Source organism: Phalaenopsis equestris, unplaced genomic scaffold (assembly GCF_001263595.1).
Source record: "Phalaenopsis equestris unplaced genomic scaffold, ASM126359v1 Scaffold000413, whole genome shotgun sequence".
Classification (NCBI taxonomy): Eukaryota; Viridiplantae; Streptophyta; class Magnoliopsida; order Asparagales; family Orchidaceae; genus Phalaenopsis; species Phalaenopsis equestris.
The window spans coordinates 1,183,876-1,210,770 of NW_018164854.1; the positions used below are offsets into that span (position 1 = coordinate 1,183,876).

A 26,895-nucleotide genomic window follows, 5' to 3' on the forward strand; every position below is an offset into this window, starting at 1 on the left:
TCCTGGAGACCTGATGGCATCTCCTCCTTTAATAGAGTTCCATCTGCACATATTACAATAATAATTTAGTTAATTAATACATTTTTTAATATAGTTATAGAATAAATTAAATTTAAATAATCATCATTTATGAAAGAAATAATGACCTGTATTTTGTAACCAAACAATGGAGGAAAATAGCCATTTCCAATTTGGTAAATTCTGACCCCACACATTGCCTCATCCCTCCACCAAAGGGCACGAAATTCTTATTCCCAACATTCAACTCTGGCTTATCCTGCAAAAAAATAGATAAAATAATTTAAATTAAATTTATAAATTCAATGAAATTTTTACAAATTTAACTTGAGGTGCATCTAAAGACTTTTACGTAAATAAATGTGAAAAAAGATGGAATTAATTTTCCTCAAAAGAGGAGTTTATTAAGCATTGTTTTGCCATTGAAAATCTTCCAACCATCTTTGTCATCATTAAATTTAATAATATATCAAATTTCAAATAATATTAGAATTATTTTATCATTGTACATCATAAATGCATCATCATGAATTTCGAGTAAGTCTAATAGACTAAGAGACAAAAATATAAAAGTCCAAGTCTCTCATCACCAAATGATCAGAGGACTTAATTGACCAAGTGAAGATCCCATACATCGGGATTCATCATAACACTTGGAGTTGTGATGTCATCATAACACTTGGAGTTGTGTTACATGTCCTAGATCTGAAAAGGATTCTAATTTCTCTAAATATTGTTTATGCCAATGACTACAAGTAATTTGGTGAAGGTGGATTTTTGAATGTAGGCAAATGATCTCTTATAATGATGAAGGAACAAAAGAAGGTTGCAGGGATATATGTCTTGCAAGGCTTTACTGTGGTGGGTGACGCAACAATTACTACCTCTTCCATATTAGAAGATGAAGCAATTAGAATTTGGCATATGCAACTTGGACATATGAGTCAGAATGAGATGGTTGAACTGAGCAGAAGGGGACTTCTAAATGATGAGAACATCACTAAATTGAAGTTTTGTGAACATTTTGTATCTGTAAAACAAAAAAAAATGAGTCAAGTTTAATACCGGTGCTCATGGAATAATAGACTGCATACATTCTGACATTTGGGGACCATTTACAGTACCATTTAAAGTAGGCACTATATAGATGCTGACGTTCGTTGATGAATTCCCTATAAAAGCTTGGGTGTTTTTTCTTGAAGAAGAAGATCAATGTTTTTACTACATATAAGGAATGTCATAGTTTTAAATTATTCATTGGGAAGTCATTGTTACTTGCATCGAATTAGGCAATGAATCATAAAATAGCAATTTTTTCAGTCAATTTGTCCATCAATAATGTCTGATGCTATTTGTCTACGATGAGGAGAATGGCACATTTACATTTTGCTACCGTGACTTTATTTACTTGTTAGAATAACACTTTACTTTTTTTTCTCTTAGTTTCCTAATTTGTCATAACACTGTAAGGAAATAAGATCCAAATAAATTATAATTTTTTATTAAATTAGACAAATCTGTACAGTTAAGATGTGAATTTAATATTTACCAAATGCATACTGAAAACGTAAATAAATGATTCATACAGGCCAGAAGAATTTTACTATTCTCGGTCAACATTAAAACAAATGCATCCACATGAGCGTCACTCAAGTATTGGTTTTTGACCACGTCATCTATATCCTTCCTGCTCAAATGGATGTTGCATCTTAAAAAATGTTATAATTTTTGTTTTCATGTAAGAGATTGATAATTATTTTTTAGAATCACTAAACTAAAAAATATAACTTAAAAAAATATGAGCAAAACATATTATCATTACAAATGGGCATAACGTTGATGACTTTTATCAATGAAATGAACCCAATGTGGTGGAATTAGATCTCTGCCAAGGAATTGAATTTGTAATTGAGCGAGTCTTGTTTGGTTAACATTTTGGATTGTTAATACTTTTAAATAATAAAAAAAAACAACTTATGCTACATAAAACATCAACATCTAATTCTCATAAAACATGCCTTAAAAGGATATTCATCAGCATAGACCAATAAATTTTTCTTGACTTGCTCTTCAACAACCTATTGCAGTAACTATCTCCTCTTATGTTTCTTTTCAACAGCTGTAGCAATGATTCTTTGTTCTTGGGTTGTTCTTTGATAGCTTGTTCTGGCTGCAAGTTAATACAAAATTTATTTAGAGTAAAACTCACAATAGTTGGATATTTTATAGTGAAGTACATATTACCTACTTTCCTTCTTCCATCATCTTTTTGTTTTAGTTTCTGTCACACTAATTAAGCAATTAAAAGAAAAAAATGAACATAATTGGAGGATTTTAAGTAAAGTATTATCATATGTAGATCACACCTTATTAATATTTTGCTCATTAGTCACAACTTCTTTATCTCCTAATTTTCTAAATCTTTTTCTTTTATGTAATGAATTCTCAGTGAGTGGAGTCATCACGAAAAATTTCTTCATGTCTTGTCTTTGCTTTACAACACTTGCAATTATTTTATGTTCCCCTTCCTTTATTCTAGCCTCCTCCTCCAATTGAGGTTAAGGTAGCTTAGGGGGTATGATTTCTCTCTCATTCTTTTCGACCAATTAATGTTGAGTTTGCTCAGGTGGGGGAATGATTTCTCCCTTATTTTCTTCTCCTCCAATTGATATTGGGGGAATGATTTCTTCCTTATTCTTCTCCTTCAATTTTTGTTGAGTTAGCTCAAGAGGGGTAGTGATTTATCCCTTATTCTTCTCCTCTAATTGATGTTGAGTTGGCTCAAGTGGGGGAATGATTTCTCCCTTATCCTTCTCCTCCAATTGAAATTGACTTAGCTCAGGCGGGGAAATGATTATTCCCTTATTCTCTTCCTCCTGAAAAGAGTGTGATGTCTTTGCTCCCTTATTCACTTCCTCTTTCCCAATCTTAGTTTAAGAGTAAAGAACAATGATTTCTATGCTTAATTCCTCATTCATTAGATTTAAATCGGCAGGAGGTGTGTCTACTGTTGTATTTACATCTTGGGGACAATGGGTTATGTTGTGCTCTCCAGTCATTTGGTCTTAATAGACCTTATTCGTGCCACTACCAAACTTACTCTTATGCTCTCACTGCTCAAAGCAATCTCTATATGTCTGAGATTATTATTTGTTGAGGCTTCAAAAGCTATAAACTATTTCTCAATAGATATAATTAACTTAAAATTTTCAATGTTTGAAGGAATATGTACATGGCTATGAGTTCCTTCATCTGTATATATCTGCATGCATTTCTAGAAAAAATTGTTGACTCTTCCACGGTAATATTCCTAAAATAATCGTCAACTTGTAATATATATATATATATATATATACATATTTTTATTATATATCCATTTTTATAAAAATGAAAATAACGTACTTTTATTACATTGGTTTTTATTTGATCATCTGGCAGCTCTAATAAAAGTCCTTCAGATCTTATTTCTCCTTACCATTAACTTCGAACATCGCATTATACGGCGTATTCCCCGTGGCATCGTAGAGAAAAGAATATTGGTATGCTCAAATAATCATACCTGCAATACAATGGAATACAATATGTTAGCATGTAAGTAATAAGGATCATGCCGACAAACATGATATAATAAAAATCATACCAACAAAAGATTGACATAGCCACTTATGTAGCCAAATGGCTTCTGGAGTCTTGACATCTCAACTAAGTTGTCAAATTGGTATACCAAAAACCTCCATATGGCCTCTGACTAGTTATAATGTGCAAATTCATGTATATTTATATATATATATTATATATATATATAAGAAGATCCCTAGGTACCTTATAGTTATTGTATGGAAAAGATAGATTCGTAAACAAAAATTTAATAAAAATATTAATAAATTTAGAACTACTTTTATCAAGATTATTTTTATTTTTTAAATCTATGGCTGTGAATTTAGGCAGAGGCTCCCTCATCCAAGTAGCTTTGGTTACTTTGTTCGGCAAGCCAATCATAAGAGTCATTTCACCTTTAGTGAGTTTCAGCTCATGGCCATCAACAATGAAGGTGTGCCTCTCAACATTACAACACCAAAAAATGTGCACAATAAGCGATACATCTTGGTAGATCGGTGGAACTTTCAAAAAGTGATGAATACATAGATTCCTTAATATATCAGCAACAGCCTATGTGTTATCCTGTGAAAATTCATCACATCTCGCTCAAATGTTGAGGGTTGGTTTTTGAACATAATTCTCCTATGGGTTATCCTGTGAAAATTCATCACATACTGCTCAAATGTTGAGGGTTGGTTTTTGAACATAATTCATCTGTTAGTCATTTTATTGAAAGTTTTCAAATACATTGTTGAAACAAAAAAGAAAAAAAAACAAAAAACTATTAAGAATGTAAATGTAAAACACCATAGTCATTGTGTGTTTACTTCGGTACAACCGTGTTGTATCGGTTGTACGGTTATACTGAGTTATCTTAGTACAACCAATGCAACTTGGTTGTACAAGGAAAATAATCAGACAATTGTAGGTACGAGGAAAAACAAAAATTAAAAATTCATTACTTCTATATATCATTTTCTTATCTTTCTTCAGATTTTAAATAAAATTCAACTTTGTTGTCGTACTTCAGTACAATGATGTTGCATCGATTGTACTCAGTTCCCTCAGTACAATTAATATAACATGGTTGTATAAGGAAAATAATACATTGTAGGGAAATTCATTCTAAATATATACCATTTTTTATTTAAAAATCTAATGTATTTATATAATTTTTTTTATTTTTATTCAGATTTTAAATAGAACTCAATTTCTAACTTCAATACAACAATGTTGCATTGGTTTTATTGAGTTATCTCAATACAATAAATATAACATGATTGTATAAGGGAAATAATTAGACAATCATAGAAACAAATAAACTTTAAAAATTTGTTCTATCTATATATCATTTTTTATTTAAAAATTCATTCTATTTATATACATTTTTTTTAATTTTATTAAAATTTTAAATAAAAATCAATATTCATGTCTTACTTCAGTACAACGGTGTTTTATCAGTTATACTCAGTTACGTCAATACAACCTCGATTGTTTTGAGTTACCTCAGTACAACCAATACAATTTTATTGTACAAAGGGAAAATAAGCAGACAATCGTAGGTACGAGGAATAGTAAAAATTTAAAATTCATTATATCAATATATCTATTTTTTATTTTTATTCATATTTTAAATAAAACTCAACCTTGTTGTCTTATACTTTAGTACAACCATCTTGTATCAATTGTACTGAGTTTTCGCATTACAACCAATATAACATGGTTGTATAATAGACAACTTTATCATTTTTTTATTCATATTTTTAACAACTCAACATTACTACATCCCTTTAGTGCAACGTGTTATATCAATTATACTGAGAAAAATCAGTACAACCAACATAATATGATTGTATTTTAGGAGCATGCAGCAAAAAAATAAAAATGAAAAATAAATCTTCAATTAGGAAATAAAAAAAACCATTAAAAAAAAAATACAACGATTTTCTCACATTTGCAAGCATATCATTGGATTTACTTGCCAAAAAAATAACTATTGGATCACACGCAGGTGTCTTATGTTGTATTTTGATTTCTACGAGATTCTTAGTCTTCTCTTCATCGTAAAGCTGGGAGACAAACAAACATATGATACCCTAGAATGAGGAAATATCACAAGAAAAAAAACAGCAAAAGAGACAAAATGTTGAAGTCTAACCTTGGTACAACAAAGGAATCTAAGGGGGCATAAAATACAGAACGATAAACTGTAGAGCAAACCCTAGAGAGCTTGACATTGATCTCTGAATATGAAACGTCGAGTAAGCCTCAAACGCCAAAAGCCTCGATCATTGTATTTGTTGTATTTGCCTTTTTTCTGGATGAGTCGGGTCGAGGTCGGGCCGCACATTACATGCATTATTTTCTCTCATTTTATATATTAAAATATATTCCATAGAAATAATGATAAAAAATTAATAAAACACGTAGCATTTTTGGATTGGCTTCCACACTTAGAGCTACTTGTGTTAACTGAATAGAATAATTTTTCGAAGAGTAGAGAGCCATGGGTTAGGCATTAGGGATCCGTGCCCACACTGACTTCTGACTTGCCCAATGAATATAAATATTTTTCTTTCTTATAAAATCTTAATAAGAGAATCATCTGTATGAATCTTGTGTCATAACTAAAAATAAATTATAAAATGATATATTGTTGAGTTTTTTTAAGAAACTGACAATTGTTTACTCCAGAAGCGTTATGTGAATCACACCCAAGATATAGAGCATATGATAGACGAGACAAACAGAGAGAGAGAGAGAGAAGTTTTAATATCACATAAAAAAAATTATTTTAAAATTTATGCATAAAATGTATGTTTCACTTTTAAGAATTTATTAATAATGATATTTTAGATGTAATGTTGAAAATTTGAGCGGGATGGATGTAAATATCAAAATTTAGCTGTTAGACATGTAAATATAAAAAATTTGAAAGGTATGTGCGTTAATCTAATTTTGGCTTCTAAAAAATGCAATTTTATTTCTTTCTTTCTAAGTAATTGGTTAATATGATCATCAACTTCAAATTTTGGCTTCAGCCTTTTACTCTCTCCTTTTCTATCTAAATTTTTTCTTAGCAACTTTGAATTGCCCCTGATTCTCTTATAATTGGTTTTTACAATGTTCAGCTCTACAATTGTAGTTCTTTAAGGCTTTTTCATTATATATTCTCCAACTCTTCTAGTGATTAATAATCACTGGGTCATGACTTGAATGTTCAATATACTTGTTCATATCAAATGGAAGGATACATCAATCATTCAGTCTAAAAAAAGAAAAGAAAGATCATCTTCAACAATTTGAGAATCATCCTCAAACAATTTTACCACTAAAGTCTCAAAATGAATCCTATAAAATGCACTTTAACAAGTGATTTTATAGTTTATAGTATATATACTTTTGTTGTTGATGGAATAATTAACATTATTTCATTCTTTGGAGAAAACTTGAATATGATATCCATCTGGAAATCTTAATCCTGGAGACCTAGTAGTATTTCCTCCTTTAATAGAGTTCCACCTGCATATATTACATTCATAACTTAGTTAATTAATATGTTATTTAATATAATAAGAATAATTAGCTTTAAGTAATCATCATTATGAAATAAATAATGACCTGTATTTTGTAACCAAATAATGGAGGAAAATAGCCATTTCCAATTTGGTAAATTGTGCCCCCACACATAGCCTCATCCCTAAACCAAAGGGCATGAAATTCCTAGTCCCAACAGACTTCTCAGGGGTATCCTGCAAAATAAAGAAAAAATAATGTAAATTAAATTTATAAATTCAATGAAATTATTACAACTTTGGGTTGAGATGCATCTAAAGAGCTTTACATAAATAAATATGAAAAGGGATGGAATTCATTTTACTCGAAGGAGGAGATCATTAACCTTTATTTTGCCATTGGAAATCTTCCATCCTCTTTTTCATCATTAAATTTAATAATATATAAAATTTCAGATAAAATTAGGATTATTTTATCATTGTAGGTCAGAAATGTATCAGCATGGATCTCGAGGAAATCAAGAGAACTAAGAGACAGGAAAGTACGACCAAGAGGGCCACGGACGGAAGACCAAGAGTCATTCACCAAAAGATCAGAGGATTTAATTGACCAAGTACAAATCCCTTAAATCGAGTTTCAAAGCAGACCAAACGTAGGACATCTGAGCCAAGATCCATCAAGCCTAGAGAAGACATCAACCCAACTCTCGCCACAGCATAGTCAACCACCTCATAAGAGCCTTTGAGACAATTCATCAGGAAGCTGAGGGTTTTGCCCCGATATACTCCACGAACACCCCGAAGGACCTTTCGTTAAGTGGTGAGATACTTGTTCGATTGTGGCAATTTACGCTCTTACAGACAACCTAGTCTCATTATAGGGATAGAAGTTTCTCATCTACGGGTCGATAGTCAACAGTATAACCAAAGTAGTTGACCAATAGACCAATATGATCGAACTGAGTCTAGACGACCAAAGATAATCAAGAGTCAACATGCAACTCCAACTCAATATATTCAAACTAACGAGTCTTACCAAACCAAGGTTTGTTAATCCCAACAAACTGAGTAATGGATAGCTGAACCATGGACTCATTTATGTAAACTCCCAAAATACTCTATAACACCCCCAATAAAGCAGGTGCAAGCATGTGATTGTACACTTTGTACCTCCTCTTCTATAAATAGGAGGATCATTTCTTCAATAAGAGCTGATCAAAAAATCTATTCAACTATTCATTACTGTTCATCCTCTCTCTTTCTTTATTTCTCTCTCTATCTCCTTTTTTACACTATATTCCTTGTCTGACTTTTGGTCATATTTGGATTCAACAATTATTAATGAAATATATCAATACTTCACTAAACTTTCAATTAATAAACTTTTAATTGTTCAAATATGGAGATAAAATAAAATTCTTACGTGGAATTATATTATCTCCTAATCAATGTCCAAAAATTGTCTTAGTTTAATTTTTTTCTCAATTTAATTTTTTAAAGTTATTATAAATATGATTATTGAATTAAAAAATATATATTAAATAGTAGATGCTAAAATATATTTCAGATAGTGTTTATTTTCCTCATAAAAAAAAAATAAAAATAATTTCATTAATTTTCTAACCTTCCACCTCCATGGATTGAATGTGAGTGGGTCCTCATACAAATCAGGGTTGAGATGAACAGCTAACAGACAAATCATAATTCCCCATCCTGCTGGAATTGTATATCCTGAAATCATAAACTCGTATACCTAAATTATCATAATCCATAATATCAAATAAAAAATTTTGTATAAAACTTTAACGAAAAATAAAAATAATTTTCTATTTAAATTGTACCATTTATATGAATGTCCTTCAAAGCTTTTCTAAAAATTACAGGGGCTATATTTGCCAATCTCAATGTTTCATTAATAACCTGCAAAATTATGAAAGCACTGTAAGCACATTCTTGTAAATTTGTAATTGAGATTGCTCAATTTGGCTTACATGATAAGTGAATTTCATAGATTTATACTCCTCCCATGTAATTCCAGAATTTGGATCCTTCCTGCTCCTAATAATTGCATCATGTTCTTCCTGTAACATTCAATCTTATTCACTGCAAAATCTTTGCTGCATTGTTATGTATCAACCACCCAAAACATTGAATATAACATAATATGTTCAAATGTTATTTGTAAAGTTTGATGGGTTAAAATGTTATATTCAATTTTTTGGATGATTGGAATGTAAAAACAACATAAGCAGGATTTATACATTTCAATCATTATAAATTAGAAGAAAAGAAAAGCCGACCGTTAGTTCTTCCAAGATTTTCGGATGATCAGCTAGAGTTTTAACGGCAAGGCAAAGTGCTGGAGCTGGAGTCTCACTGCTTGCATAAAGAAGAGCAAACATTAAATTCAGAGCCACGCTTTCTGTCAGCATTGAATTATCATTCCTCAGTTCTTCGATGACAAAATCGAGGTAATCGGTGCATGTTTTTTGAGGCGAATTTTTTCTTTCAGCTGACAACTTCCTCAACAATTTCATCACATTCTTGCGTCCCTATTATATGGTTTGTATAAATTTTCATGATGATAAATGATATATGTTATGGAAGTATGAAGAATTTTGTAGTGGTGATAATGCCTTCAAGCATTTGTGATAAGTAGTTCCTGGAATGTTGAAAGGGAAGGCCAGGAGTCCAGCACTAAAAGCCAAGAAATTTTTCTTCAGATCATCGGTTGTGTTATGAAAAATAATGACGGTAATGAAGCGAAAAATAGATCGAGAAAAATTACTCCAGAAAACGACACAAGATTTACGTGGTTCGGCAAATTGCCTACGTCCACGGAGTTGCAGAGGATTTTATTAGTTGAGGAAATTACACCGTCGAACGCCTCGACGTTTACAAAAAAAAAACTTTATCTTTTCTCCTCTTTCTCTCTCTCTCTCTCCTCTCTTCTCCTCTCTCTCTTCTCTTTTCTCCCAACTCTCTCTCAAGTCACGTGAGAGAAAAAATCAAAGAAATTAATTCCTTCTTAGCAAATTCCAAAAAGCAACAGCAGCCTTTTTTCCCCCTTTTTTCTTTTGCACAGCCGAGAGACTTGGAATTAGGTAGGAGAGAGATGTTTTCCTAGGCTTTGGGTTATCCTATTTATAGCCAGGCAAGTAAGATTTTCTTAAGGCAACCATAATTATATTTAGCAATTCTGCAAAGCGGGAAGCGGGATTCCAAATCAAAGCGACGCGGGAACGCGGAGAGGAAGAGGAACGCGGAGTTTCACGCGGTTTTGTAATTTACACGATTTAATGGGAGATCAGGCATGCAACAAAGATAAAGGAAAGTTATTAAACTTAATTTTTGGTTTAATAGCTTGCCTAAGCTGCAGTGGACGTGACTCCACTTTCTCAACAATTCTCCCACTTTGAGACTGGGACACTGACTACACCATCCATTGGCTGCACTGCCCTTTTTTCCTCAAAAGTGATATCCTCCACCTCTGCAACTCAAAACCCCTGTCTTCAAGCTAGAAGACCAACTGAAGTCGAACACAACTTCAGTTTCTCAAGTGTGACGCCCTTGGTCAACATATCTGCAGGATTCTTGCTTCCACAAATTTTCTCAAGTAGTAAATGTCCGTCATCTAACAATGATCGAATAAAGTGATACCTGATTTGAATGTTCTTGGTCCTGGATTGAAATGCTGGATTTCTAGCTAAGAATATGGCGCTCTGGCTATCACTGTAGAGAGTGCCTTTCTGAACCTCCTTACCCAATTCCGCCAAGAAACGTCATGACTTGAATGTTCGATATACTTGTTCATATCAAATGGAAGGATACATCAATCATTCAGTCTAAAAAAAGAAAAGAAAGATCGTCTTCAACAATTTGAGAATCATCCTCAAACAATTTTACCACTAAAGTCTCAAAATGAATCCTATAAAATGCACTTTAACAAGTGATTTTATAGTTTATAGTATATATACTTTTGTTGTTGATGGAATAATTAACATTATTTCATTCTTTGGAGAAAACTTGAATATGATATCCATCTGGAAATCTTAATCCTGGAGACCTAGTAGTATTTCCTCCTTTAATAGAGTTCCACCTGCATATATTACATTCATAACTTAGTTAATTAATATGTTATTTAATATAATAAGAATAATTAGCTTTAAGTAATCATCATTATGAAATAAATAATGACCTGTATTTTGTAACCAAATAATGGAGGAAAATAGCCATTTCCAATTTGGTAAATTGTGCCCCCACACATAGCCTCATCCCTCCACCAAAGGGCATGAAATTCCTAGTCCCAACAGACTTCTCAGGGGTATCCTGCAAAATAAAGAAAAAATAATGTAAATTAAATTTATAAATTCAATGAAATTATTACAACTTTGGGTTGAGATGCATCTAAAGAGCTTTACATAAATAAATATGAAAAGGGATGGAATTCATTTTACTCGAAGGAGGAGATCATTAACCTTTATTTTGCCATTGGAAATCTTCCATCCTCTTTTTCATCATTAAATTTAATAATATATAAAATTTCAGATAAAATTAGGATTATTTTATCATTGTAGGTCAGAAATGTATCAGCATGGATCTCGAGGAAATCAAGAGAACTAAGAGACAGGAAAGTACGACCAAGAGGGCCACGGACGGAAGACCAAGAGTCATTCACCAAAAGATCAGAGGATTTAATTGACCAAGTACAAATCCCTTAAATCGAGTTTCAAAGCAGACCAAACGTAGGACATCTGAGCCAAGATCCATCAAGCCTAGAGAAGACATCAACCCAACTCTCGCCACAGCATAGTCAACCACCTCATAAGAGCCTTTGAGACAATTCATCAGGAAGCTGAGGGTTTTGCCCCGATATACTCCACGAACACCCCGAAGGACCTTTCGTTAAGTGGTGAGATACTTGTTCGATTGTGGCAATTTACGCTCTTACAGACAACCTAGTCTCATTATAGGGATAGAAGTTTCTCATCTACGGGTCGATAGTCAACAGTATAACCAAAGTAGTTGACCAATAGACCAATATGACCGAACTGAGTCTAGACGACCAAAGATAATCAAGAGTCAACATGCAACTCCAACTCAATATAGTCAAACTAACGAGTCTTACCAAACCAAGGTTTGTTAATCCCAACAAACTGAGTAATGGATAGCTGAACCATGGACTCATTTATGTAAACTCCCAAAATACTCTATAACACCCCCAATAAAGCAGGTGCAAGCATGTGATTGTACACTTTGTACCTCCTCTTCTATAAATAGGAGGATCATTTCTTCAATAAGAGCTGATCAAAAAATCTATTCAACTATTCATTACTGTTCATCCTCTCTCTTTCTTTATTTCTCTCTCTATCTCCTTTTTTACACTATATTCCTTGTCTGACTTTTGGTCATATTTGGATTCAACAATTATTAATGAAATATATCAATACTTCACTAAACTTTCAATTAATAAACTTTTAATTGTTCAAATATGGAGATAAAATAAAATTCTTACGTGGAATTATATTATCTCCTAATCAATGTCCAAAAATTGTCTTAGTTTAATTTTTTTCTCAATTTAATTTTTTAAAGTTATTATAAATATGATTATTGAATTAAAAAATATATATTAAATAGTAGATGCTAAAATATATTTCAGATAGTGTTTATTTTCCTCATAAAAAAAAAATAAAAATAATTTCATTAATTTTCTAACCTTCCACCTCCATGGATTGAATGTGAGTGTGTCCTCATACAAATCAGGGTTGAGATGAGCAGCTAACAGACAAATCATAATTCCCCATCCTGCTGGAATTGTATATCCTGAAATCATAAACTCGTATACCTAAATTATCATAATCCATAATATCAAATAAAAAATTTTGTATAAAACTTTAACGAAAAATAAAAATAATTTTCTATTTAAATTGTACCATTTATATGAATGTCCTTCAAAGCTTTTCTAAAAATTACAGGGGCTATATTTGCCAATCTCAATGTTTCATTAATAACCTGCAAAATTATGAAAGCACTGTAAGCACATTCTTGTAAATTTGTAATTGAGATTGCTCAATTTGGCTTACATGATAAGTGAATTTCATAGATTTATACTCCTCCCATGTAATTCCAGAATTTGGATCCTTCCTGCTCCTAATAATTGCATCATGTTCTTCCTGTAACATTCAATCTTATTCACTGCAAAATCTTTGCTCCATTGTTATGTATCAACCACCCAAAACATTGAATATAACATAATATGTTAAAATTTTATTTGTAAAGTTTGATGGGTTAAAATGTTATATTCAATTTTTTGGATGATTGGAATGTAAAAACAACATAAGCAGGATTTATACATTTCAATCATTATAAATTAGAAGAAAAGAAAAGCCGACCGTTAGTTCTTCCAAGATTTTCGGATGATCAGCTAGAGTTTTAACGGCAAGGCAAAGTGCTGGAGCTGGAGTCTCACTGCTTGCATAAAGAAGAGCAAACATTAAATTCAGAGCCACGCTTTCTGTCAGCATTGAATTATCATTCCTCAGTTCTTCCTAATCGGTGCATGTTTTTCGAGGCGAATTTTTTCTTTCAGCTGACAACTTCCTCAACAATTTCATCACATTCTTGCGTCCCTAAGCGACGCGGGAACGCGGAGAGGAAGAGGAACGCGGAGTTTCACATGGTGATAATGTTTTACATGCCTTCAAGCATTTGTGATAAGTAGTTCCTGGAATGTTAGAGGAGTCCAGCACTAAAAGCAGAGAAATTTTTCTTCTGATCCTCGGTTGTTGTTGAAGAATCATAGCTTATTAATCTCCTAGCAATGATGTTAAAGATCATCTGTAAAAAATCATTTAAGCTAGCATAAGCTGCTGATCATGGTGATGTAAAGTTACACAGAGAAGAAGAAAAAGAAGTTAAAACAAGCTTACTGATCCAAGTTCACTCCTAAGCTCAATGCTCGGTTGAGTCGACCAGAAGGAGAGAAATCTACAGGCTTCCTTCTCCACATCTTTAATCAAAACGTCTCTAAGATTAGGAGATCCCAACAGCTTAAGAAACAAGCTCTTGAGATACTTAAACAAGGGACCGTGCAGCTCACTCGCATTATCCTGCCCAAATATAGTCTTAAATGATTCAGGATACCAACTCTCACACAATGTCCCTTCTTGCTGAACCATCATTTGGTTGAGCTCGGTATCAGCTGAAACCACAAGTGAAATCCCAAACAAACTTGTCTTAAACACTGAACCATATCTGCATCAATTTAAAACAGTCAGAAATTGATAAATGGATAACATAAACAGAGAAATATGCGTTTAACGGACTTCTTCATTCTGTTCTTGATGAAGGGATGTATGTCAAATGAATGACTTTTTGTGAAGAAATCCATGGTTTCGCCTACAAGAGAAAAACCCATGGATCCAGGTGGAAGCTTTTCTTTAAAGTTTGGGTTTATCCATCTATGAATCAAATGGAGTGAACAAATAAAGAGCAAAGTTGCAGAGAAGAAGATGAAGTTGTGGAAATTGTTCGTGGTTAAGAAAGAGAGTAGAGGTTGGTGCAATTCATGATAAGGCTCCATGATTTAGAAAAGGGAGATTGTGAGTGAGTTGTGGAGGAAGAGCATGAGGGTATTTATAGAAAGATGAATATTCATGAATTGTTTTTTTTAATTTATTTTTACCCAATTACGTTTGCTGACAAGTTGCATGAGGTGATGAATGGAATAAAAGTATAGAAGTCTGAGTATTCCATTCAGCACATCTCAAAGTATTGGATAATGAATATGTCTTTGTCCTTGAGTTCCCCTGCTGGCATCTTATTTATAGAATTTTGAACAGTATAGAAAAATATTATATAATAAGAATGTATATTTATAGGCATTCTTGGTTCGTTTCAAACAAGTAAACGTGGTGATAGTGATAGGTGGGATGTATGTGTATCTTATGAATATGAATTCGAATTTGAAATGATGTTGTATAGGAGATGGGAAGTCAATAAATAGTTATTGTGAGAAATATAATTGTTAAATCATTATAGGATGTGTGATCCCGTGTCGTTCGTGAATACATTTAATCCATCAAAAGACTTATTAATGTATAGAAGATGATAGAAAAAGAATGAGATCAAGAGATGGATAAAATACACGTCTTGATTTTCAAAATTGTCCCAAAGCTCCTTCTTTCTTTATAGAATTTTTTCCTCTCCGGCCACTCTCCACCACCAAGAGTAAGAGTGATGGGTCCATTGAGAATCGTCGGGTACAGAAGGAGAGAGAGAGATGGATTTGATCCCTGCCAGCCCCATGAAAAATCCCCTCTCGTCAATCTTCCTCCCCACTTATGAATGACACATCCTTAGATAATTTAAATACGAATGAGATTAACAACCGTCAAAATTGTCGGATTGTCAAGGAAGAGCAGCACAAAGGCCATCTCTAGTGCCACCAAGGGATGAGGTAGTGGAATTTTGGCGTCCACTTTAATGAAGGCCATCAGACATGGTTGGTATTGTCCGCTGGGTTGATGAAAGACCTTCGCCATAATTGTTCGACAACGTCCTCAATGAAGTATTGATAGGTGTTGCTATTAGTCTGGTCAATGTTATTAATGTCGATCCGTGCTGATCACTTTTTCCGATGGATCGAGTGTAACCACTTCTGAAAGTGGGCTTGATTCATTCGATTCATATGGTGACTCTAACTCAACCACTTCGACATGTAGACACGATTCCTTATGGGTCGGCGTTCTCTATATTCCATTAGTTTGGCTACACATTAATCATCAACTTTTGTCTATATAAAGTAAAATTTTCTAAATTTTGAAGTTGTGAATGTAAGTTGACTATGTAATTAATTTTGTGAATAATAGACACAGCCGGTCTTGACGATGGACAATATTAATGGAGGAGATTACAATGAGGCTTTTGCTCTATCGAGCGTATTGGCCCTTAATGGGATAAAATTTCCTCCGTAATTTGTCAGATAATTGGAATTTTAATCCCTAAAAACATAATAAACACGACAAAAAAGTGAAATGGAAAGGTGGCGTAATTTTTTATATTGGAATATTTACATACATACCACTCAATTGTTATGCATTACATATCTAATATACCTAAACTTTAATATATATATATTTTTTCCGTTCATAAGACTCACATCACATAAAAAATATCATAATCATTAACTTAAAATGTGAAACACACATTTTCAAAAATAAGTGAAATGTATGCAAGTGCATTTGAATAATTGGTCGTCATGGGTCCATCAGAGAGGGTAAATGAGTCCTCCTAACCCATTCTATAACTATTGGATCTCTAAAATATTGCACGATGTATTTTCAATTGCTAGGCGCGGCCCATACATACTCATGCCCAGAGGGCTCGCTTAGATTAGCAGACAAATTGACTTGTCGGGCTGTCTTGTCAAATTGACATATCAGATTAATGTCATATTGACCGACCATGCAGCTTCAAATGTTAATATGAGAGTGTGTCACAAATCATTCCACTTAGTTCACCTAGTTGGTTGTCCTTAGGATTGCCAAACAATCAAATCATGATCATTTATAAGTCGTCTGATATCCATTTCGTTATCTATTTCACAAATCATTCCACTTAGTTCACCTAGCTGGTTGTCCTTAGGGTTGTCAAACAATCAAATCATGATCAGTTATAAGTCGTCTGATATCCATTTCGTTATCTATTTATAAGGACACCTACGCAGCTCATAATTTGATTTTCTTCCTCTCTATGTATGCATCTTTCTAGGATCATCTCTTTTATTCTTCAAGAACAGGCTCATAAGAGGAACTTAGTTCAAGCCTAGAGAATACGTTCACTCTATTCTTCTACACCTTTATAAAGGTATCTTCGAATTATATAAATTCACTACAGCACGAGATCCTACCTCTTTAAAAAATTCAATAGCAAAAATTAAAATTTAAGTGTCAGACATATAAACAAATAAATAAAGTATCCGATATGCAAATATATAGGATTTGCTGAAATATGTCAGTCTTTGTAGTTTTAAGTTGGATAAATTTGACCCTATAGTAGGAGATGGGAAATCTAGAAATAGTTACTTTAAGAAATATAATCCTCACTTTTTACCTCCATTAAAAGAGTTAAAATAATGATATTTTTTATGTGTATATAAACATGAAAGTTTAGGCATTACTTATACAAATGCTTAATAAGATTGTGCTGCACCTAAAATTAAAATAAATTTGCACAGGATATCTCACAAAGAAGACATCCTAATCCAGAAATAACTAAAAAAAAAAAAAAATCAGAACAACTGTAATGTAACTTGTTGTTTTCAACAGTATCAGAGTGAAACAACTTCAAGCTCGAAATATCAGCCTCTCCCGTTATATGTTGCAGGTTTTATGAAACTAATCCCAACTAAAAATAACTGTTCCAAATCTTTCTATACAGCAAAGTTGTTAAAATTATGCAAATCAGTAAGTAAAACTTCTCTAATTATTTATCACCTTCACCTTCACCTTCACCTTCAAGTTCACGCAGAAATCGCATCACCAATCAATCCCATCCAGCAGTTCTCCCAACATATCCTGATCGAAATCTCCAATATTCAAGTTGTCAAAAGCTTCCTGCTTTATATTACAGTTGTTGCTGCTGGCACAGAAACTATTATTCATGGCGGCTGGTTTAGAAGCATCGTTGTTGCAGGCTGCCATTGATCTCTTCATATCTCCACCTGACTCATTCTGCACCGGAGCCGAGACCTCGGGTTTAACCAAGCCTTTCACGGGGGGTAAGGCTCCCTTGTTCATCATCTCCGGCAGGTGGTGCTGAGGGTTTTGAGTAGCCTGTGAAGGGGGCTCGAAATTACACGCAGGGGGTGGTTTTCCGTGTAAATCTTGCTGCTGCTGATGGCTCTTGGCCGAAGAATATTGAAATGATCGGCCGGCAGAAATTAGAGGACCATTCGTCTGAAAGGGTACCGGTTGGGTCTGGTTGTGGTTGAGTCCGGAAAATGAGGAGTGATCGGAGTTTCGTAACAAGTGCTGGTAATTGTTTGTTGTCGGCCCGATAGCAGCTGGAGATGACGAATTGTTCGGAAAGGAGGCAGATGAGAGGCTGTTTCCGGGAAGCCGGCTGAGGCCGGGATGCATGGCCATAAACTTATTCAGCATGTTCGGGTCAGCAAGCAGGTTTTGGGAAGAATCAGTCTGCTCCACCTTCATTTTCTGGGCTTGGAGCTTAGCTGCAGCTTGCTGGGTATAGTTCTTCAGACTGTCTGTAATTTGGATGACAGAAACAAAGAAGTTAAATTCTTTATTTATTGACGATGGAGAATCACCGAAGCTACCAAAAATTAATCAAAATTTTTAAAAATTCCAAATAAATTTTGAAAACGAGGGGTGATTATTGATAAATGTGTTCCGAAATGCATCATTAATGGAGTTATAAAAGCGACATATGTAAATACCATACCTATAGGCCCCATCTTGTGTGACTGGCTGAAGTCGATCAATTCTTTCATACAGTTAACAACTTCAGATATCTGTCAATTGATAGAAGGATAGCTTGAAATCATGCATGAAAATATTTTAAATTAAGTAATAGCCCGCACTCAATTCGTACGAATTTACACATCTAACATCTAAATTTTACTTTTTTTTATATTTATACTAAAAAAATCTATGACATCGCATCAACAATATCAGCATTTTAACGCTTGAAAAGTTAAATACACCTTTTACATGCATAGGTAAGGTGGAATGTATGTAAAATTTGAAGGTTTGGATGTAAGATATGTAAATAAATATGAATTGAGTGGTATGTATGTAAATCTTCTACAAAAATAATATAGTTATAGCTTCATTGTAATGGCAAGAGTTTAAGCTGCATTTGACTCCTAGGACAATGAATTCTTTACCAAATAGAATAACAATCTATTTGCATTATATACAATGAAAAATACCTGCAAGCATCGAACATATCTTTTTGGAAAACCCAGATCATTTAGTAATTGCAGCTCCACATTTCTTGCCAGTTGACGCCCTGCCGAAACAAACCTGAAGAAAAGAAATGCAAACCATTGAATCTGACTAAGGATTTGAATAAAAATTAAAGTATATTTCGTAAAACTTACATGCAAAAAAAAAACATAGAAAATGTAATTATTAAGGTAAAACATATTTACTTTCATCTATACTACTTCAAAACTAATAAAGTCTCGAAGCCTTCATCAGACTCCTAAACCTTTTATAACAAATTTCTGCCAATAATAAAACTACAAGCAAAGAAGAGACATTTCCCATTCATATACCAAAATTTTACTCGGTTGTACTAAAACATACTAACACTTCTAAATAGCTATCTACCAGAACAATAGAAAATCAACAAAAATTACAAAAAAAAATCGGAGGAAAAATAAATTAAAAAAAAATGTATTGATGCACCTGTTAAGAGCAAAAATCAGAGGAAAAATAAATTAAAAAAAAAATGTATTGATGCACCTGTTAAGAGCAAACACAAAACCCATAAATGAAGAATGTGATGCACAAGGTTATTAAACAAAAAAGGAAACAATATACAAAGGAGCTATGTACACACATCTCATAAACAAATTTAACGAATAAAAAGAAACAAATAACGGACAAATTCTGTAAGCCAATCTAAGTTGTTTCATTAAATTAAAAGCACTATCTATCAGATCTATACTTTTCCTTGTAAGATGAAATAAAGTGCAAAATATTGAGAGTACACATCACATCTAAAGAATACTAATCTTGTATACGATAATACCGCTACCGAAGCCATTATTCAGACAAAAAAATGACATCAAGATTTAAGGACAGCGCACATAAAAAATTAAACTGCGTTTATCAATTACTTCATCAAGAAATAGAATGCATGAATTCACTAGAAGAATAACATGCAAATTTAAAAAAAGAGGGAGAAAGAATGAACAAAGGAAGAACAAGGTTGAGGACTCATAAAGGATCTATGCAGCCCATCAAAGGATCTATGCAACCCAAACAGAAGTTGATATGAAATACAATCATGGAATTTTTTTTATCACTGGGGAGAAGGATATGGTTACAAGTAAAGGGAAACTTAAAAATTTAAAAATTGAATAAAAATAAGATTTAAAATTTATCAAGGAATATCTTGAAGAAGCATATTTTTTGCTGACTAACTCACATATTGCAGCTGGCTTGCAGATCTTGAGCAGAAACTGTAGAAGACCCTTTTTCAGTAACAGCAGTTTGATATTTGTGTGCAGCATGTAACAACTGGTTCACCTGTAGCAAAAAAAAAAAAATAATATAAGACCCACTAAATTCAGTAAATCAGAAACCATTCCAAAGGACACATTGGTAATCTGAAAAGTGACTATTTAATAATGGTGCAAAAAAAAAGGTTAAAATGAACGTAGTGCATATAAAACAAGAGCAACATGCATGATGTGTAATGATAAACAATCACCACATGGAACATAAAGCTACTAAGAAAGAACGGAATGGAAAAAATTAGTTTTCAAACTTGATATCTTCCAAGAAATTTACACAATATCTTCCAAGAAATTTCAATAAAGTAGTTGTCTCAAGTACCTAGCGTTAGTTTAATGATTTTGTTACTTCTTGGAGTGATAAACAACACTGGCCTTTGCATATAGAAAGCCAGGGGAATTGTTTCCGTTAACTCATTCATGGTATTGGGCAGATCCGATGATTTCATTCAAGGGAAATTTACATACCTAGCACACAAATCTTATGTATTTACATATCTCATATTTACATACATAATATTTTGGTGCTTTAAACCTATGCATGAAAAGGTGTATTTCACTTTTAAAAAGCAATAATAATGCTATTTTTTATGTGATATTAAAGGTTTGACTGATATGTATGAAAATATGAAAGTTTAGGTGTATGATATGTAAATATATTAGAATTGTGTGATATGTATGTAAATTCTAGCTTCCTACATGGACCCTTGATTCATTCTACCAGATTAAATCATAGTGATTTCCACTAAAAAGTATAAGTTTAACGAAATAGGTACGACCAACTAGCGGCCAAAAGAATTGCTACCATAGGGACACAAAATAACAAATTTAACTAGTAATACAGGAGAAAAATGCAATACATCCCATTATTTTTCCAAATATAGGGAAGAAAGTATATAAAGGACCATGAAGCCATACCAGGAAATATAACTGTTTAACTTGTAAAAAGTTTCAAAAGATAATTGAAGGTAAAATTTGCATTTACAAATAAGCATTTTGCTATACCTGATTAACAATAATTCTACGAGGGAGAAGTTCTTCATGACTGCGAGCACAGAATTCCCAACACAAAATCTGAAACAGAAAAGAACTTAATTATTTACATGAGTAAGGCTGGATTGCTCTAAACATAGTGTCGACATGTAAAACTGCTAATAATCAAGCAAAAAAAAAATACGCATATCAAACAAAAATGCATATCAAACACCTTCAAATCTGGAGTGAATATAATACGCATATCAAACACCTTCAAATCTGGAGTGAATATAATCCGAAGCTGCCCCTCCCGCACAACGCGGCATTGCTCGTGGACACTCTCTTGAACAGCTTTTGCATACTCTAAAACCATCATTCCTGATCGAAGCTTGCTTTCGTGGGGAGCGTCCACATACAAAAGTTCATCCAAAACTCCATGATCAAATTTTATTTGGTCCAGCCGAGGAAGCACATCATAGGTGGCCTCTGTAATAATTCATAGTAATTAAAAGGGATAGAAAGCATGGCGCAGTTGAGGGAATTCAATTCTTCGAAATACTGATAATCTAAGGAATTAGATGCCAGTTAAAGAAAAACAAAATGAATCTAAGTTAATGATACATCATAATAAATAGTAAATGAAGATGCAAAGTGCAAAAAAGAAATTATATTATACAACTCCGTGCTAATGCTGGGAAATTTATAATTTTACAGAAGTTGCTTTACATGGCAGGTTTAACTTCTGAATTTTGGATAAGATCAGAAAGGAGACATGATGGTAATATGGAATCAGATTGAGCTGATTTTGTACCTACCATATCTATTAATTTAGAAATATTGAGTTTTTAAATAGATGTTACGAACCATATAAATAAACAATTTTGACAAAATAAATTTTCTTCTTCCAGTTTACAATCTCACGTGGCAAGTTGGATAAGAGCAAGTCTTTCAATATTGGTAAAAATGTCATTACCTGATTGCAAGTTGACTTATTGTATTGAAGCGAGGCTTAGATTTCTCAATTCAGCGACTTATTTCTAGGATCTACTTTTTCTGCAATACTTATAATTAGCTTACAATTGCTTTTGATTTGTTCAAACATGACACGATTGGGAATTTAGTTATGTTAATTAAATATTAACTGCAAGCTGACTTAGCATGGTTTGAATTTCTCATCATTTTTTTTAGATTTATCTGATCATTATATTATCATCTAGTTTTTACTTCTCGTGTTTATTGTTTGCAATTAAGGAAATCAATTTACTCGCTCATTCATAATTTATGAAATAAAACTAATAGTTACCCTTGCATGACTCTCATACATCGCATTAAGTTGTGTATTGAAAAAGCTTAATCCTAAACCTTCGTACGTAATATTAGTATCAAAGTTTTAGGATGCACCAAATTGTCATCGAAAGTGAAGTTAGTTAGTAAGGTAATTAAATAGAACATTTAAAAATCAATTGGTTGATTTATTGAATAAATAAAATAATTTGAGTGATGAGATTAATATGGTTAACATGCAAATTGACACTTGAAAGCTGAAAAACTTCATGAAGCCTAAAGTAGATTCCAATCACAACTAAGAGCCCCTTTAATTAAATGTTAACATTGGTAGGATACAAGGAAATCAACGTGACCAAAAGTTTAAGGTGTTTAACAATGATGTTTATGGAAATCATATATGTAAAAATTTTAATGTAGAAAATGAGGTTGACATATTGCCTAATTTTTCTCATTATAGGAAGTATCTAATAGAGCACATTGAACTTAAAAGACAAGTTAGTGAATTATTTCAAAAAGGAATTTCAGATAGAGCATAATTCTTGCATCATAACTTCTTTGCATAAACCTAAGAGAGATGGGAGTCCGAATTTTTGCATATAAAAAAGTGCCATCAACAAAATCATGATTAAATTTAAGTTTATTATGCCTCATTTGGATTATATGCTAACTTATGATGAAGGATTTTGTGATATTTTCTAGGATAAATTTTAAGAAGTAGTCATTACCAAAAATTAAAATAAGGAAAGTTGATGAACAAAAAAATAATATAGTCATCACCAAAAGTTAAAATAAGGAAAGTTGATGAACAAAAAAATAATAATAACCAAGGATGAATTGTATGATGGTTTGTGATGTAGTTTAGATCACCTAATGCATCCAGTCCTTTTATGAGGATAATGAATAATGTCTTGCAGTCTTTTATTAAAAATTTTATTGCTTATTAAATGAGACTTTAATTAATAGCAAGACACAAGATGATCATTTAGTGCATCTTAGAAGAGTATTTTGTACTTTACAAGCTGAGAAATTATATCTTAATTAAAAAAAAAATTGTTCTACAACTCCAGTTACAATCTTAGAGCTATTTGTGTTTGAAGATAGGCTATGTTAAAGTCAAAATATATAATAATTGGCCAAAATCTATTAATAAACAGGATATTCATAATGCATATAGCTCATTAAAGGATACAGTGTTGTCATGACACCGATTACTAATTATCTGAAGAAATAGGAATTTAGATGCACTAAATCTGTTAACCGGGCTTTAGATGAGATTAATGAGAAACTTGAAACTGTATCATGCTTACATTGACTGTATTTGAGGTTTCTTATAATGCATTTGGTGTTGTTCCTAGAGGAGTATTTAAGTCAAGAATGGCCTCTAATTTTTTCCTAGTGAGAAATTGAATGAAACTAACGAAATCAATTAAACTATGATGAGGAATTCTATGTCGTTATGTAATTCAGTAAATATGGGAGGCATTATTTGTTGCCGGTATATTTTGAATTATGCAATGATCATCAAGATTTGACAAGTTTGAATTCCCAAAAAAAATTGGGACAAACATGCTAAATGGGTTAAGTTTTTACGAGAATATTCTTTTATAATTAGTGGTGCTAAAACTAAAAAAAAAATAGATGTTTTAAGTGGAGTTGTTGCCATCCTACATAATGCAGGTTAAGATGATAACTTTTTATCATATAAAGATAAGCATGTCATTTGTAGGTTTTTGAAAGGATTTATCAAAAATTGAAAATAATTCTTCTTTATTTAACAAAGACTACATTTATCAATGACATATAAATCAAGCGAGGGCATTAGTATCAATGGCATTTGTATGTTTTTGAAAAGTTATACCAAAAATTTAAAATATTTCATCTTTGTTTAACAAAAACCACATTTATCAATGGCATATAAATCAAGCAAGGGCGTTAGTATCAATTTTGTGTAGAGTTTACCACAAAAATTGAAAATACATTCATTTATATTTTTTAGTAGTAGACCTTTTCTTAAAAATACTCACTTCATAACATGTCCTAAAATTGCTAATGCATCTCATTTTGCTAAACATATTTTAAAAAAGTGATTAAATTGCATGACTTACTTCAAATATTTGCTATTGATCTTGAGTAAAATTTATAAGTTAATTCTGAAAATTCCTTCAGAAAGAAAATAAAACACAACCTAAATTTCAAATGGTAATCACCTTCAAACTGATGGCAAATTGAAATAGTAAATAAAAAGCAAGTAGCACTATGAATGAATGGATAGGATCAATTTTGTTGCATGCAAAATTGATAATTATCATTAGATATTGTTGAAAGATCAAGATGACTCGTGGGTTTATAATTTAATATCTTAACCCTATTATATAAATGAGTAGAATGTTAATAGGTATATTATAATAAAGTTAAAGTTGCATTGTTAAAGTGGAGAAATACTTAAAAGTACTAATAAAAATATTATGGCGGTTTAAAATAAATTTTATAAAATTGCAAATAGACTAAATATTTTATATGAATCTAATTATTAAAAGTAAGTTGAGTGTGGAAAAATAGGAAAGTTTTGATGAATATATGGCAAAACAAAAAATTGTAGAGTGCACAGTAATTATGTTAAGAGAGACGATACACCTATTCAATGTTCAGTAGTTAAAATAATTGTAGGTCTTCTTGTGTGTGCAAAACAAACAAAGGAGAGTAGAAGATGCACTAATAATATCAAACAATTAAGAAGTCGAATGGGGAAAAAAAAAACTAGGAATTGATAAAAAAAAATGGATAAATGTCATGCTCCAAATATTAGAATTTAAAACACGTCATCTCTTGAAAAGTTAATAAAAATAATTCCTAAGCAAAATATATGGCACACTCTTTAATTTAACAGTTCTGCCTAAGTGAAAACCTAATGATTTTTTTGTGCTGACATTTTTCGGAAGTGTAAAACTCCAAAAAAAATATTACTCAAAATAGAAATAATTCTAAATCCAGAACTTTAGAAATGATTCTAAAAAATAGGAAAGTTTTTTGTGCTGACATTGTTTAAGCACGAATGAATATGATTCTAAAAAATAGGAAAGTTTTTTGTGCTGACATTGTTTAAGCACGAATGAATACAGCATGATTCATAAAGATGACCCAAATAAATTTCGAGAGAAGACAGACAATGATGATGAAGCATGTCACTTTAGATATAATATGTAGTGTAAAAGGTTGAACATTGTAACAGATAAGTTATGTCTTATCTAAGTGAAAGTAGTGATGAAATGTGCAACTGACAATACCTCTAGAGGAAATGGTGATCAATAATTTCAAAAAATATATATAGTGATTAAATTTACTTATGTTTTTAATGCATTATGTGCTGCATTAAATATATAAATTTATTTAAATTGATTTTAGTTTTTAATGCATTAAGTGTAGGCCTTATTGATGGTATAAATATAATGATAAAGTTGGAGAAAGAGATAGACTATGGAATAGTATTCTCAAGGAAAACTTTCAATATTGTGAGTGTCAATGAAGGTCCTTAAGTAGACGGTAGATTTTAATCCCCAAGCGGAACTGCCTATAGTACCTATCTGGATCAAATTCCCCGGTTTGAAGTTGCACTACTTTAACAAAGAAGTCTTATGCTCCTTGGGGCTATTTTATGGAAAACCAATGAAAGTGGACATGGAAGCTTTTCTAGGTCATCCTTGGCTAGAGTCATGATGGAGAGAGACATCACCCTCCCCTTCCCAAATTCGGTTTGGATTGGATCTCCTAACTCAGGCTACTGGCAAACAGCTGAAACACAATATCTTCCTCATTACTGTTCAAAATGTAGGATGTTTGGCCATATAATTGTTCACTATTATGTAGCTCATCCAGAGCTTAAGAAGGATAAGAGATGTGGCAAAGAAGTTTCGGTAGACCCCTAACCTGTTGCTGATACAAACAAGGAATTGGCAATGAGGATGTAATGGAATTGAATGCTGACAAACTGAAGGAAACTAATATGGAAGTTAGGAGTCCTTCATCAGTGGAGATATTATTGGCACAACCTGAAAATTATAATGACCAACCCAAGTGGCAAAGAAGTTTTGGTAGACCCCTAACCTGTTGCTGACGCAAACAAGGAATTGGCAATGAGGATGTAATAGAATTGAATGCTGACAAACTGAAGGAAACTAATATGGAAATTAGGAGTCCATCTGTGGAGATATTATTGGCACAACCTGAAAATTATAA

General features: G+C 32.3%; 2 protein-coding genes and 1 pseudogene across 3 annotated transcripts in view; all 3 read right to left on the reverse strand.

Annotated features, from left to right (window-relative positions):
- Positions 1–6,919: 6,919 nt before the first annotated feature.
- On the reverse strand, positions 6,920–10,919 carry LOC110027058 (cytochrome P450 87A3-like). Its single transcript, XM_020728329.1, has 8 exons — positions 10,897–10,919; positions 9,770–9,920; positions 9,434–9,685; positions 9,125–9,214; positions 8,975–9,053; positions 8,758–8,864; positions 7,240–7,370; positions 6,920–7,140 (listed from the first exon to the last, which is right to left on the reverse strand). The coding sequence occupies exons 1-8, from the start codon at positions 10,917–10,919 to the stop codon at positions 7,050–7,052; spliced, it is 924 nt and encodes a 307-aa protein (XP_020583988.1). The 3' UTR covers positions 6,920–7,049.
- Positions 10,920–11,005: 86 nt separating this feature from the next.
- Positions 11,006–14,723, reverse strand: LOC110027093 (annotated as a pseudogene).
- A 2,711-nt stretch (positions 14,724–17,434) lies between these two features.
- The window catches only part of LOC110027060 (probable transcriptional regulator SLK2), a 31,999-nt gene continuing 22,538 nt past the window's right edge, over positions 17,435–26,895 (reverse strand). For both annotated transcript variants that reach the window (XM_020728332.1, XM_020728331.1), the window contains 6 exons: positions 21,647–21,861; positions 21,406–21,474; positions 20,313–20,413; positions 19,087–19,180; positions 18,597–18,666; positions 17,435–18,399 (listed from right to left, as the gene is read on the reverse strand). In XM_020728332.1, coding sequence (XP_020583991.1) covers positions 17,672–18,399; positions 18,597–18,666; positions 19,087–19,180; positions 20,313–20,413; positions 21,406–21,474; positions 21,647–21,861 — 1,277 coding nt within the window. In that variant the 3' untranslated portion in view covers positions 17,435–17,671. The remainder of the gene's footprint in view (positions 18,400–18,596; positions 18,667–19,086; positions 19,181–20,312; positions 20,414–21,405; positions 21,475–21,646; positions 21,862–26,895) is intronic.